Here is a 16,614-nt window from a genome sequence, read left to right on the forward strand (position 1 = left end):
GAAATGGTCAGTGACCTGCTATACCACTTGGACACACACAGGTTCATGAGGCCTGACAGAAGCACCTGAGGGCCCTGAGGGAGCTGGCAGAAGAGCTCACTGAGCCATTTTTAGTCATTTAGCAGAAGTCCTTAAGGAGGAGGTCGCAGTTACTGGAGCAAATGCAACTCCCATCAACACGGTGGGCCAGAAGGAGGATGGGGGAACTACAGGCCTGTCATCTTGACCCAGGTGACAAGAAATGTTATGGGAAGCTGGTATCTGTGTCTTTCTTCAGTGAATTTAGTAGAAATCTCAATGATATTGCAATGGCTACTATGACAGATAAGTGGCTTTGTGGATAGGGCCACTGGTGGTGTCCCTTTGACACACTGTCTAGCACAACAAATCTGCTATGAATTAGGAGGGAATAATTCTTGGCCAGGATTCAGGACCAGGAGAAGGAATAGAGAGTGATTAATGTGACCTGTTTTGGACATTTGAATATGTCCAAATGAACTGAATGATCTCTGTCTCTTATTCTTGACTCTGAAGAAAGTTTGGGGTGAATGTTGCAGGCTTCCCATGTGCATCTTCTCAGGAAACCACACTGGTCTCCTAATGTGAAAATTTCCAAATAAACTCTTTCTTTAAAAATCACATGAGAAAGACTTCCTTTAAAATTAATCGGTTTTCTGATTACCAGAGAATTTTATAAAATACAGTCAAAAAAACGTGTTGAAGTATTTTGTTGAAACTCTCACCTGAATTTGCTCTGCATTGATATCAAGCATAGAAAATTCCAAGGAATTTTTTTGCTAATTTTACTGAACACTGAGAGCAATCTTAGAGTAGAAATTGGACAATTTGGATAAAACATGAGGAAACATACTTTTTGTGTGATAAATCAGGAAGTTCTTTTAGAAATGCAGAAATCTGTAAGCAACTAATTTTCAAATTATAAAATAAAAATATATAGCACAATATACTATAGAAATTGTGAGTCAAAATACATCTAGCTGTTTGTATGTCCCGAAACTCCATACATCGTATTGCAATTTATTGCTTATAGTGTCCTTTAAGCAAGGAAAATTTTTGCAGTACTGAGGCTTCAAATAGCTTCCAGGCCTACATTAAAAGATACATATACATAATTTCACAAGAATTCAACATGATGTTACTAAATCAGTTAAAATGGCATATATTATACAATATGTGTACAATGATGATCTTGCAATTCTATAGCACTGTGAAACTTGATAAATCCCAAAACACTTTAAAAATCCAGCTGATTCCACCATATCAAAAGTATGTTCTTGTTTTCAGCTTAGATGTGGAAACACAGACATTTGGCTATGAAAATTCCTAGGTACCAGCAAATCATTTATCTTGTAGGTGTCATATTGGTTCCCACCTGTGTTGCTCTGAGAAGTCCTTGTAAGTCACATATTTTCCAAACCTTGCATTCATGATGCTTATATTTATGCATCTGTATCTAGGAATTTAGATGCAAGCAGCTCATATGGAATGAAAACAGAAATATTAAAAAGAGCATAATATAATACACCATCTTTCCCACTTGTGAAATGCAGCTAGATTTGGAGAAAAGATCAACAACCTTTAACGCAGCAAATGGTTAACTGGGAATAACCAGTGACAATGCAGTACAGGAAGAGAATAATACAATTTCTAATTAAATCTGCAAGGAGCATTAAAGAAAGCAGACTGTAATTAACGAAGTTAGCATTTGGCAAGGACACTGGGGTTAACATTCTTCCTTTTGTATAAGGTGTCATGGGATCTTCAATGCCTGTGTGCAAAGACTGGAACATGAGAATTTCCATTCATGGGTCTCAGTCGTGAAACATACTCAACTTTGAAGCTTAGACCAATTATAAAAGCAAACTTCAGCTGGACTACCTGAGTGAATACACCTCACAGGCGCCTGTGACCTTGTGCTTGCTGACAGTGTCCAAGGGAAGTACTGGGGAGGTCTCATCGAGAGAAGATTGTTTTGTTCAATATTTGGGTCTGAACTGCTGTGCAGGCAGGATTGTGTAGCAAATACTAAGGGTTTATTAAGAGCATGGATAACTAGCAATGGACAGCTGTGATCACAATTTGCAGTCTCTAATACCAAGTTTGGGGGGGTTTATGAAGGAAAACATTACATGAAAGACGTTGCCTTAGGAAAGGAAATTATGTGGTATTCCAAATCTTATAGCATGATAGCTGTTGGAAAATACCATGTAATTTTAAAGAACACTTAAACCAATAGCATTTCCATATCTTCCAAGAGAAGGATCTGAATGCAGTAATAAAATGCATGAAATACAGGTTGTCTGTGCCTATTCACTTGCAGTCCCTAAAAAGGTCTGTGTCACAACAGTGTTCACTTGCATGATCACATATTATGTAAGTATTTTTCCATTTTGGCTAATCTTTGCATGATGTGTTTGCCTTACAGTAATATTCAAGTCATTAAGGATCATGGTTGTATCACAATCCGTGTTGCACAGCTAAAATACAACAGCCCAACCCTTTTCCAAAATTAGCTAGAGTTTTCTTAAATTAAGAATTCTGTTGAAAATGGTAATTCCCAGTCTGGACTAGAAAGAATTTCCTGGACATTGAGTTCATTTAACTTATCATTACATAATCTAGTTCATGAGCCAATAATGTTCTGTCTAAAATCAATTAGGTTTCATATCCCCAATATTTTTATTTGGAATATGTTAAAAAAGTTGAATGATTGAATTGAATGAATGAATTGATTGCCAAAAAGCTTCTATTTTATTTCCATTTGTTGACAAATTTTATTTTCCTTTGTGTTTCTTTAATGCATATGCCATTTTTAACATCTCCAGGTGACTACTGGGAGTGAACACAGCTCCCTTAAGACTTTGTTTTGCTAAGTTGGACAGGCCATGATTCTTTAGTCAGACTTCCCATGCAATTATATGTTCTAACAGGAGTGTCTCTGTATTTTTCTGCTTTGAATTAGTTTTTCTGAAGGGTGGACATCTTCTTTTGCCTATAACTTTCAAGGAATTTTGTGCTCAGTGAATTCCACACTGGATATTTCCTCATGTCTCTTGGAAGTCAGTCTCATGATGGATACTAAGGTCATATTTATCTCCTTTATGCTGTCCCATCATTTTGATGGCATATAGTTATCCTCTGAACAACTAATGTAACCAGATCTTTTTCTGTCATCCCCAGTTAATGAGTTCTCAGCTTACTGCAGACGTTCCTGTTATTAGTATTTAAATGAATGACCTACCACTCAGTACTATTACATTCCTTCCATTTAGACCATTCTGTCATCACAGTCATATAATTCTTCCTCTATGATATCCTCATCCTTCTTTGTATTGGCAATACTTTTTACTTTTGCTACCGCAGTAAATTTCATCAGCATAAATGCATTTTTTGTACCAATATCACTAATGAAAATATTAAGTAAACTGAGATCAAGGATTGGTTATTGGTGCACATCATTAATATCTTTCTATTTTAAATTTTAAAACTTTAATGTCTCTTTAGCTTGCTCCTTAGACTGAAAGGAATTCTGTTCTTACATTCTAAATAACCTGTACTGCTTTTTACAAAAATGTGTTCATACACAAGGTTGTCAACAGCAAACCTTGGATATGAAGGGCTAGCTAAAAAAAGGTTAATTCCAGTAGGAAACAGCTCTCCATACACCCAAAGGATGGCACTAGTTGAGGATGATGAGGGTGTGTACATCTTTAAAAAGCAGACACCTGACATGTTCTAGTTGTCTAAAATGACCAAAACCTAAGGTATCAAGAGCTCGTCATCAAAGGTATCAGGACTGTCCTAACAGGTCAAAACACTTCATCAGCTAGCTGCTTTCCCTTGAGGAACCCGCAACAGACAGCAGCATAGACTGTGCTGTTATCCAGCTACCATTTCCCAGGGGCTTACTTCCTCACAACCACACTGACAAGTCCAAGTGTGATTAGAAAAGTCAAGATGTCCCCAGAGGAGACAGGTCAGGACCAGAGCGACTCAACTATACATCTTCATTCTGCCTGGATCATGAAAAGAGGCAAGTGGGCAGCAAGCTGCTGCAACAGTCCTGCTAGAAACTTCCTTTGCTACCCTTTATTCCAGGGTTAGTAACTGCAGACAAACAACCCACCAAGTGTGCCTGTTTCCTGCAGTAACTCTGTATGGCACGTTTCCACAGCAGCTGCTGTGCCATGCAGACCACTCTGAGGATCGCTGACCCTATTACACATGGTCAGATTGCCTGCACTGCACCCGCAGACTCAGCAGACTTAACAGGGAGCCACAGCTCCTGCAGCTTTACTTGTCACAAGAGAGACTGTGCAGCTGCCCAACCTGAAAGGCTGAGGGCTGTATCTGCAAGAGAAAATTTGTTTTGGTTCTTGGTAAAAGTTGGTGCTTGCTCAGACTGCATCTAAAACAAAGGATTAGTGAAATATGTTATAACTTCCCACCCCTATATATATCCCACTTAAACCCTGTTTTCACGAGCTTAATTGATAGCAACACTTCAAAGGACAGTTTTGTAAAAATGAGGCTACTTCTCCTTATAAGCAAAAAAAAAAGAAAAAAAAAAGGTAGGAATTTTTCAAAGTGTTTGCATTATTATCCCATAGATGCATCACAAATACAAAAATCTCGATCTGGAATTGCATCCACAGTTCATTTTACATATCTTGTAGAAGTTTGTGTTTATGTTACTGAGGTACCAAACCTAAAAACACACTTAATTGCTTGGCATGCCTTTACAATTTAGTCATGACAGATAAACAAAACTTTTTTTCAATCTCTTAAGTTCACAGATTGACATCAAAATGTGTACTGAATTTGGCCAAATAGTGAATTGATCAATAAATGTATATTAACATATATTAACAAATCCATTTTCTAAAGAACAATACCTGGTATAACGGGTGTTTGCAGGTTTTGACAAGGGGAAAACTGGGGCAGTACTTGTATCTTCAGTGTGTGTTTTAATAAATTGTGACTTTTCATCTTTTCAAATTTATTGCAGGCAGGATGCATAATCTTGTCATTACAAGTACTTTTGCTTGAAAGACTAGGGTTCAGCTTTCTTTTTCAATTGCTGTGCTGCTTGAAGAAAGTTAAACATAAGCTGTGTTATCCTTTTTATTTGTAAGGATGTGTTTGCACTATCAGTTGCCAAAGAAGTTGTATTATATTGTTTTCAGAATCTAGAAGATTTCATTTACAGGTAAATTTTCTTGGTCCTTTTGTAACTGCAATATAAAATACTTATATTTGAGTACATATGGTCTTCAGCAATAATGATTCAAAAATGTTCCAGTTTCTCTTTTTATTATGCAAAGAGACTAGCAGAAAATACTATCCTTCTCAGATTTGTTTTCATCTGAACAAATTGTATCTCCTTCTATATTTATCTTTAACATGCTTCATAATTACACAATCCTCACCCAGGGACTTAATGTTCAGATATATCAGGTATTATATATTATGCATGAAAACTTGTTCATTTTTTATCTTCCAATAATGATCATCAAGATGGTTCATTATTCATCAGAGAAAAATGAACTCTCTTCACATTCCAGTCATAGTACATTTCTGCCCTGATCATATACATAGAAGTCCATTGTCTAGATAAATGTCTGATCAAATATGACCAAGTAAAGGAATTTTCTGGAGAATCAACCCTTTGCAAGACATATATGGTCTTTGAATTACCTCCTTTCAAGTGTATGTTTTTAGCTCTTTTTTGTCTTTTCTGGTCATAAAATTAACAGACGCAGTCCAGAAGTGAAGTGATGCTCTGATAATGTCATCATCCAACTTGCACCTGGAAATCAAGTCATGAGAGTTCTGCCCACTAACCCCCAGGTTCTGAAAACTAAAGCAGGCAATTGAATGACAGATGTTAGCTACTTTACTATTATTTAACAAGTAATACCAGCTAATGTACTAATTCTTGGTTCCACCTTTCTTCAATTTTATTGGCTATAGCATGTAAATACATATATCAAATAATTCAAATTGATCCTCTAAAAACAATTAATAAATTTCAGCACAAAAATTGGAAAAATATATAATGTACTCTATATAATGTACTCTATATACTATATGTTTTATATTATGTATTTATTTATATAATGTACTCTATATACTATATGCTTTATATTATGTATTTGTATTATTTATATTATATTATGAGATATCATCTAACACCTAAGTCTCTGAACAAATTACAGTGACTTCTGTGTGTTCACATGGGTGTACCATGCAGAACTTAATTTTCGATTGAAAATCCTTTCTGTAGTGTTTGATTTCAGATAAGTTCACAAATGCATATTTCTAGTGTAAATATAAATATGTATAAATATAAATTTAAATATAGTGTAAATAGCTACTTTACACATATATTAAAGGTCATTGAAGGCCTAGATTGATGGAAAAGGAAGTTCTAAGATAATCAGTACTCCCAGAAGTTTATTTATCGAAATGGACTTCAAGAAATCTTTGTTTTCCACAAGCTAGTTTTGTCTTGCAGTAAAAACTTTCACTGTGCCTGGAAAACAAAGTGGTCACTGTTGCTCACTTTGAACTCACAAGTCTTTCATTCAACCTATGTAAATGCCATTGACAGAAATTCATAAGGTTTCTCTCCAGAAGGCATCATATGCTGCAGACAGCAGTGAGCTTAATATAATCATCTTTATGGTCTGTCATGTCCTAAGGACTTCAAATCTTGCATTGCTGCATACAGACAATAACACAAGATGCAGCAGAGGCTTTGGGATAAAATAGAATTTTCTTGGTGGCCCCAAATAGCAGGAATTTGCTGGAGATTCTGCTGCACAGGGGCTTGGAATTAATAAGGAATGAATATTGGAGAACTTGTTTTAGCTATCCTTTTCTCTTACGGCTGCGAAACAAATGTTAAAATCCAAGATAAAGACAATGTTTGTAAAAGGTACTTGCATACTAACAACTGTATATTTTTTAATAATATTTTCATTTCTGTCTATTTACCTTTTAGAAAGAGAAAACCAGGGAGGTAAAAAGAAATTTTCCCTTAGTTTCAGAGTTATGGTAACTTTACTTCAGTTGCATGAAGATTGTCTTTTGACTCCCTTTAGCCAGAGAGTTCTACTCCAAACTAGAGAAGCATTAGTAGACATTGGTTCGTTAGTGTGCTAGAGACAGAGCTGAGCTTTTTGGTAATTTTGCACAGCTTCTGAATGCTGCAGCTATGTAGACCACAGTTTTTCTCCTGACCCAAAGTAATGCATGTTCTGTTCTATAAACTCATTTTCTACGGCATGAGATAAACTGTGCAGGCAAGAGGGCTGTACACTGCCCATTTCCACCTAAAACTACTGAATTGTGTAAAATACCAAAAGCAAACCTTCATCTGACATTCGCATGACACTCAAAACAGTAGTGGCAGTGACAACAACAGTTACTTCCAGCTGAGGAAACAGGCCTCAGGAGTTCTGAATTTGTGCTTTTCATAGTTTTTTTGCAAGTGAAGCAACTGAAAGACACAATTTCCTACCTAACACTTTTATAGTATTGAAGGAAGACAAAGAAAATATTTGCTCACCAGTTTTATTTTTGAGGCGTCTATTATTTCCTCAATAGCTACTGATTGTTCCTTCTCCTTCATTTTTCTTTTTTGTTAAACTTGTAAATGATACCAGAGAGTGCTAGACAGAAGTTTATATACTTAGGTGAACTTTGATTCTTCCTTGGACTTTAAGACTAATCTAGTGTAGAATGTGATTGACAAAGCATTTTCATTGATGTTATGCAGCCTTTCCAAGTTAGCCAACCTAAGCAAATGAGGTTGTTAATGTTTACTCTGGCCCTTTCTCTAAAATGGTTTTGAACTTTAGCAGATGTTATCAACTTGCAAGGGTTGCCAAATTACATCTATATTCACTAAATAAAAAATACTCATGATTATGCAGCAGGGGGCTGCCTAGATCAGCAATGCTATATGCACCTCTAATGGAAAGCCGGGTTTACTTCATGGCTGAATAATTGCAGCACTTATTGAAAAAAATACTTTGGAACATACCTACTTGAATTTCTTCCTTCTGCATGATTTCTGAGAATGGGACAGACAGCAGCTTTTGCAATTCATCCAGATGGTCACCATCAATATTTAACAAATAATTAATAAAAATACAAATTATTAGTGTCATGATGAGAAACTGTGACCTCAAAGACCTTGTAATAGCAGTGAGATTTTGCAAACAGAGTGAACTATGCTTTTACTAATAAATAGTATCTCCCTAAAATAAAATGTGGAGTTAACAGATTTAATCAGAACTTTATACTAGCTGTAGTTAATAGAATTAAAAAGAATTAAAGAAGGAAAACATCTATCTGTCCTGTCCTGATCTAACTTCTACTCCGTACCTGTACCACACAAGATTTTTTTTCCAAATGCCAAAGAAACAAAACAAGTACAAGCAAGCCATTCAGCAACTGACGATTTTCTCCACAGGACTTTTTCCTGCAAGAGTGGCAGAAGTGAAGCAATCCCACTGACTTGACTCCCAAGCAGACTGGAAATAGACATTAGCTCCCAATCTTGGTAAAATAGCGAACTATGAGTATGTGAAATGAAGTCATGAAAGTGAAGCCTCAGAAGATCCCTGAAGAGATGACCCATTGCAAGGCATCACCTTTACAGAGTACTGCCACCTTTCCCCTGCCCAGCTGTTTCCCCAGCTCACAGCTGGCACAGCCCCTGACTTCCAGCATACTCAGGTGTTTTGGCTTCTCTTCTCTGGTAGTGGTTTAATTCTTTTCTCAACATTCTTGCTGCTAAGGTCATTCAAGGGGATAGTTAAAGAAAAAATTTCTTAAATATTACAAATAAATCATAGTTTCGTAGAACCTTAATGGGTTGGTATGGACCTTAAAGATCATCTAGTCCCAACTCTCCTGTCCATGGGCAAGGACACTTCCCACCAAACCAGTCTGCTTGAGACCTTCATCAGCCTGGCCTTGAACACTGCTGGATTTGGGGCATTCACAACTTCCCTGGACAACCTGTTCCAGTGTCTCACCACTCTCACAGTAAATAATCTTCCTACATCAATATGGAAACAATTTTTTCTTGTCTTTATTTGGTAGTGGACATAGAAAAACATCAATTGTAACGTTTTCCAAGAAGAAGCTTTAATTTTCTTCCAAAGCAATCTGAAAGGAACTGCTCCATTTAGTTTAGTTATTCAGTATTGACTACTCCAGCAACATGGAGCTGAACTGATTTGACATACCACAGCTGGGCCTCTCCTCGTAACTTTTTGAAATCCAATTTCATGGTAGTGCTCTGCCTGAAGCATTGCTCTGCAACTACTTCTTAGCTCTCATTGCCAACCATCCAACTGCTACAGAGCCTCTCTCCCCAGGCTTCTTTCAAAACAGTGCTGAAAGTTCATGTTTTCTTGCGCACCAGAAAAAAAGACAACTTAGAATGCTTGAAAATGTTGACAAGATTAAATTATTTTTCTTGCTGGTCCCACCCAGGCCTGTGCAAGAGAGGCCTGTGCCATTGCAGAACATCAACTTCCTCTCACCTCACTCTCATTCCAAGCCAGCCAATCTCCTAATATGTTTCACATAAGTTTTAGTAGATTGCATGTCAAGTAGAGAGCATTATCCCTATTGTACAGTTTAGACTTATTTGGACTGCAACAGTTATTTCTGAATGAAACTGGTGAATTGCCAACTGTTTTCATAGTGATCTCCATTGTGATTGCTGGATTACTGGGTTTACTGGTGAGTCCTAGGGCTGTATGTGTATATTATCAAAACAAAACAACATTTATAACAAAGATCACATCAGAAGATCACACACTGTAACATCACACCCTGAAAAGCACAGAGATCCTATTTTTTAACTGCTCTTTCCTCTCTTCACTTTGATTAATGCTGCTTTAAAATTTTTCCTAAATTTTCTTTGCTGGTATTAAAAGCAATGTAGAGCAGAGCATTTTGCTACCTGCCCTAAACTATTAATGATGGTGTAATATATGCTTTGTATGAACAGACCTAAATATCTACACTTCCTATGCTCTGAACATTTGGAAGTACTAATATACAGTAAATTCACGAATACAAGCCGCACCGAGTATAAGCCGCATCTCTGGGTGTTGGCAAATATTTCAGTTTTTGTCCATAGATAAGCCGCACCCGAATATAAGCCACTCTGTCGTTCACAGGGAGGACCCGTGTGCAATTAGTAACAGAACCGCGGGAGGGCGGGGTTTACTGGCTGAGCTAAGGCTGTGCAGGCTCGGCCCGCTAGGGGCCGCTGACGGGGCCAGATGGCCCAGCCCGGTGCTGCCGCTCGGGGCCGGCCGCCGCTGCCACTGGGCTCGGTCACCCAGGGTCGGCGCTGCCCCGCGGTGGTAGGCAGGGACGGAGCTTTCTCGCGCCCGTGGCGCCGGCGGCGGGCGCGGACAAAGCACCCCGCCTCCTCCCCGGGCCACGGCAATGGCGGCGCGGGGCTCCCGTCGGCTCCCCGAGCCGCGGCAATGGCGGCGCGGCCCCCCGCTCTCCTCCCCAGGCCACGGCAATGGCGGCACCCCCCGCCCCCCACCCCCCTCCTCCCCTGGGCTGCGGCAGAGGAGGGAAGAAGAGAGCTCTCCCGCCTCTCTCTCCACCCCCCGTGCTGCCTGCAGGGAGCCAGGGCAACACAGTAACACTGTAACAATCGCGGAATGCCGGCTTTTACTGGCCGGTGCTTGGCTCGGCACTCTGGCTGGCACGTCTGGGGTTGTAAATGTCAGAAAATTATTCACATATTAGCCGCACCCGACTATTAGCCGCACTTCCGGGTTTCCACCAAAATTTTTGTCAAATTGCTGTGGCTTGTATTCGTGAAATTACTGTACTTTAAATTCACTACAGTTAAATAGACTGTAAGGATTTTGAATAAGAACAATCTTCTGATAAAAATTAAAAGTATTTGGTTTTGAAATGTCTGTCACTATATCTGACCTACAGGAGTTCACTTCTAAAACTTACTCATGTATTATTTGTTTCGTTTTTTTATGATTCATATATGATCAGGAACAAACCTGTTGCTCCTAATATGATACTTAGAGAAAAAAATATTTTCTTGTAATGAAAAAGACTCTGTTATAAAAATACTCTGTTACTAAAAAATTCATAAAACTAATTTGTTACAACAAGGAAAAATGACTTTAAATTGGTACCATCTTCAAGGTCCTTTTTAAAATTAAATCTTACCTTCTCCATAATGAACAATCAGTTGCCATTAAATGATAGTTCATAAGAATAGTTATACTTTTATTTCAGTTAGGCTTTATGAACAAATATATAATTTGATTTACATATTCTTTCAGAAGAATCAAGACATCTTGCATGTAGGGAGGACCTAGTCTTATATTTTAACTGAACTTCTGAAAAATTGTTATAAAAAGTATCTTTCTGCCATTAGTGTACTCTGAAGAGCAATAGAAACACAGTCAGAAAATTCCCTAGTTTGAGCAATTCTTAAGTGACTGCCCAAAACCAGATAGTTTCATGAAATTATAAATTTGGATCCAAACACAATAAAAGACAGGTAATCCACTCCTCAGAAGCTGTAATTATTTTAATGAGAGATGGAGGAATGTTCTTATGTTCACTTCTCTGATTCTACTAATACATAACTGTAATTCATTAATTCAGGGTCAGACAATGAGTCTTTGAGCAATTATTCACATGAGTAGTCTCACAGAATTCAATGTCTTCATTTAATGTGTCATTAAAACAGTACATGGGTGCATTTAACCAAAGCAAACATTAGTTCACTGCAACACACAACAGGTTGCACCGTAAAAAGTGGAAAGATTACTCAGCCACCATCGATTCAGAACACCGAGACAGAAAAATGGCATCATGAATTTGTTTTTTTCAAGAAAAGATTTCGCTGCAAAAACACCTGAGCCTTTTACCAGATTCTGAAAACCAAGTTGATCCATTTCAGAATTTCAGTGACTACTCTGCAGAGTTTGCAAAATCAAGGCAATCCCAAGCACGGAAAGTCTAAGAAGAAATTCTAGAAATACTTAGGCATTATGCTGGAGAATTTTAAAGAGAAAGCCAACACAAAATCAGCCAGATAGAGAGGCAATTCAGTCTCACCTGCAATCTCACTTACTCTATGTTTGTGTCAGCCACCACAGCACAGATGTCAGAGCTACCATCGGACCTTGCTGAGGTACAGCACAAACCCAGCACAGTTTCTCAGGGAAATTAGATGTTCTGTCATTCTTGATCATGCCTTCTAGTCCAATACTCTTATGATACATACATGTTTAGCTCAGATAAAGAAATTTCATTATGTTTAATGTAATAATGAAAAACTGCATATAAAAATAATTTTCTACCTGCATCTCCATCTTTCTCTATTGCATAGCTTATGACCAAAATTTTGCTGGAAAATTTAGGAGGTTGCCTGAAAGATGACATAAAACCAAGTGACATGAGCTAAATGCCTGAGATTATCTCCATATGCCTAATTATTTTGTGCATTTTTAAAGTACTCAATGCTAAAAGACTAGACAGAAGAAGTAGACACTGCTCAGTTTCCTCACACCAATGCAGTTTGCATGCCCTGAAGGCAGGCTTTATTTTGCCACAGTATTGAACAGAGAGATTTGGAAACACGTGCTACTCCCTGGCTTACCTATCAGCCTGCTGATTTCCTTAGCCCAAATAAAAATACTATTGCTTGCCCAGGAGTCCCAAATCTTTGCAAGTGCAGTACCATCAAAGTCTAAAAGACATTGCGTATTTCCTTTCTCATCAAGAGTAGGGTTTTCAATAAAGTTTAGAGACAAGTGTCCTTCAAGGCTGAAGATAAAGGCTAATGAACCTGGAATTAGCATAGATTAACATCATCCAGTTTTAAAAGGTTTTGAGGGAGTATGCCTTCAACCCAAACCCCAGAATTCATGCCTCTCATCACCATCCCACACAATCATACCTGAAATTATCCTCCCCTGCCTCACATTAATTTGAGCCAAAATATTAATTCACTCTCCAGGGACCATTTCTTTGCTATGTTCTTTACTGAGTTACGTGTAAATCAGTCCAGCTGCATTAGTTCTGTCGTTGGCATACAAATATCAGGTGTTGGTGGAAATTTTAATCTGCATTAAGGCTGGATTGTATTGTGGGCAACACAGAGGAGAAGAGATCTTGTTTCCTATGGTATTTTTGGAGCTCGGGAAGTTCTGTAAATCAGAAAAAGATGTTTCTCCAGAGGGCGATAAAGAGCAAGCACCTAACTATTCTGAAGTGAACTTGGTAGATTGTCAAAGCCTGTGGAAATCCTTCTCCCTTCATCAGGGTGAAGTTCCCCTTTAACGGTGTACAGTTTAGAGTCCTGAGGACAAACAATTCTGGACATTAGCTAGAGTAGGAGAGCACAACATACATCCTTCTGTAAAGTATATTACAGTTATTGATATGTATTCATACTTCCATAAATAGTAACACTCTATGTGTTGTGTCCAGAAAAGCTCCATCCTTCCTCTTTGAATATGTAACATACATGGAAATATAAATATCCTTTGTTACTCCTCTCACATTTATTCGCAAAGAGACATCATAAAATTGAAGTTTTTTACATTAATTCTCGTGAAGAAGTCCCATTCCTCTTATTATTGTCCTTGAAATTATTCAACTAAATGCAACTTGTCTGAGTGAAAATCCAGAAAGAGAGCTTTGCTTCAGGATATGACACTGGAGAAATCACTGTACCATGGAAACTAATGACTTGTTTTTAGTTGTGGTGGAAGGATATTTAAGCAAGGCTTTAAAAGGCCTTCTAGGGTCCAGAGACTTTTTATCCTTGTTATTTTTAGCACTGCACAGAAATTAATAACTCCATTGGGTTATGCACCAGACATTTTGCTGGGCTAGAACCCCAAATGCTGTTCAGACCACTTAAAACAATTGTGTCTCACCACACTGCTACCCTTTTCTGTAACATTTATTGACAAAAAGGCAATCAACTAAGAGAAAGGAGAACAGTCCACTCATATTATTCCTTAGTCTCTGAACTGTGATGTGCTTGAATCACTCTAAGAAGTTTTCTAGCATAAAAAGCAAGATGAAATTCAACAAAATACTTACAGTTCTTTGCATTAGTAAAGGAGTTTCAGAACACGCTATCCCTTCATCATTAAAATTTGATTCCATATTGATTATGTCTTCAATAACTTCTTCCATCTGATAAAATAATATTTTAAGACAAATCATTACAAATAATAATGGGGGGAAAAGTTCTGTTTAAAATACAGATGAATTAATCTTGAATATCTATTACAGCAATAAAACTGAATTTCAGAAGTTTATATCTTAAAATTCAAACAATTCAAACACTTCTATACAATTCTTCACATTTTTTACTTCTTGTGAAAACAGTTGTGGTTTAGCAAAATACATCATTCTCTTAAACACCAGCCCACGGCCCTATTTTAACCCCTTATTGCAGCACCACAATGAGATGACAGAAGTGCATTGTTAAGTTGTAACTGTGACCTGTCATCTTGATCAAATGTGTCATATCCACAGTGCAATGCTGCATTGGTGCCGGAGGATGGAAAGGAACCTGTGGTTCTGCAGCTGTATGAAACCTTGAAGGTTCAATGTTACATGCTGCTGTCTTCGGCAGGTAGAGATTTTTTGTTTAGCAGTACACTGGATATTTTTCCAGCCAGCCTTCTGGTCTCACTTTTGATATAATCTGAGCCAAAAACTATTGAGGCAGATGGAATAGCTCAATAATTACTTAGGCTGAAACAATAAATACTTTTAAAGCCTCTACATATAGCTAGATATCGAGATATAGATATAGATATAGATTAGATATAGATTAGATATAGATAGATATAGATATAGATATAGATATAGACATAGATATAGATATAGATAGATAGATAGATATATAGATAGATATAGATATAGATGATATAGATATAGATATAGATGATAGATATAGATATAGATATAGATATAGATATAGATATAGATAGATAGATAGATGATATAGATATAGATTAGATGATACAGATATAGATGATATAAATAGATATAGATATATAGATATATAGATATATATTAGATATAGATAGATTAGATATAGATATAGATATAGATACCTAGATAGATAAATTGGAAAAAGTACACCATGAGTTTTCAATGGTAATATAATTATTGATAATATAATAATGACAATATAATTTTGGAAGAGATCCCACAGTAAACATGTCACTTTTAACTCTACTGTCTGCAGCTCGTGGGAGCTGAAGGAATTGTAGGTGCTTCTGTGCAAGGAAAATATCTCACCAACATGGGACCGTTCAACACAGAGTTTTAGGCCACATAGCCCAGCACAGCTCATACATGCATTCCTCTCCCTCTCTAAAACCAGAGAAGTACTGTGCCAGGAGTTGTGCCCAGACTTATCTAGGAAAGCCCCATCAGGGCCAAAAGGCTGCTGGCAATTATACAATGTGAAAGAGTGAAGTTTACTGCACCAACCTGGGTGTTGGCTCTATGTTATTTACTAATGTAACTATGGCCTACTCTCAACCACAAGGCACACCCACATTAAGAAATTACACTGTGACAGTCATCCCCCTGAGTCTGAGATGAGGTTATTCAAATCATTGCAAAGCTGCCAGCACCAGTGATCACCCTACCAGTCTTCACCAGGCACTCCCTTGCTCACCAGGACAGAGTGTGGTACAAGGGCTCCTGATCAGACCCAGAGTGCCTGAGAACAGTTCCAGCACACTGCACTTTGGCGGTATGGAGGTGGGCACATAGGTGTCTGCAAAGGCCATTTAAAATAGCATTTCAGAGCAGCTCCAGTAATCCATAAACCTGACTTAAAATGTCAGTTGTCAATGCAGAAGGAATGGAGGGGCCCCAGGTGAACTCTCCAGGAAGCTTTATGGGCTCCCTCATGCTTAGCTATCTAACATCCAAATGCTTGAATGAGTCATGATGTATTTGTAAGATTTTTCTGTTCTGTTAAAGTCCAAGACATGATACAGCATCTCCATTTCTCATTTCTGTAGGAATTCCCCTTTCACCTAATAAACAGTCTCTTTTGAAATCTATTGTAGTATTAAAAGCCATAATGACCTACATCTCACACTCACTAAGGATCTGATATTCCATTATAGCTGTACCTCTATTAAAATCAATGGTGACACTAAAGTTAGCATATCTTTGCCAATTTATTCAAGATAACCCATATAAAAATATAGCAGCTAAACGAAAAATGAATGGGTGATTTTTTCAGTTATATATTGAAGGTAATCCGTATTTAACTTTTTTTCATGCAGCTAGGTTAATACCTTTAGACAGAAACAACTCCCATCTGAAAAAAGAATGTTTTTCTTTGCAAAGTGTATATTCAGAAAATGTACAGCAACAGTTGCATATATCAAAAGATTCATTTTATCTGGCAGCAGCCTAAAAGTCTTGATCCTGCAGTAAGTTATTCACAGGCACACAGGGGAATAACCCACATAATTCAAAAGGATACAGAAAGCAAGTGCCATAGCCAAAGGCCCC

General features: G+C 37.6%; 1 protein-coding gene across 1 annotated transcript in view; it reads right to left on the minus strand.

The window, feature by feature from the left end:
• Positions 1–16,614, minus strand: part of TFEC (transcription factor EC) — a 63,384-nt gene that overhangs the window by 21,272 nt on the left and 25,498 nt on the right. The window contains exon 3 of the mRNA XM_033058193.1: positions 14,161–14,256. Coding sequence (XP_032914084.1) covers positions 14,161–14,256 — 96 coding nt within the window. The remainder of the gene's footprint in view (positions 1–14,160; positions 14,257–16,614) is intronic.

This window comes from Catharus ustulatus, chromosome 4 (assembly GCF_009819885.2).
Source record: "Catharus ustulatus isolate bCatUst1 chromosome 4, bCatUst1.pri.v2, whole genome shotgun sequence".
Classification (NCBI taxonomy): Eukaryota; Metazoa; Chordata; class Aves; order Passeriformes; family Turdidae; genus Catharus; species Catharus ustulatus.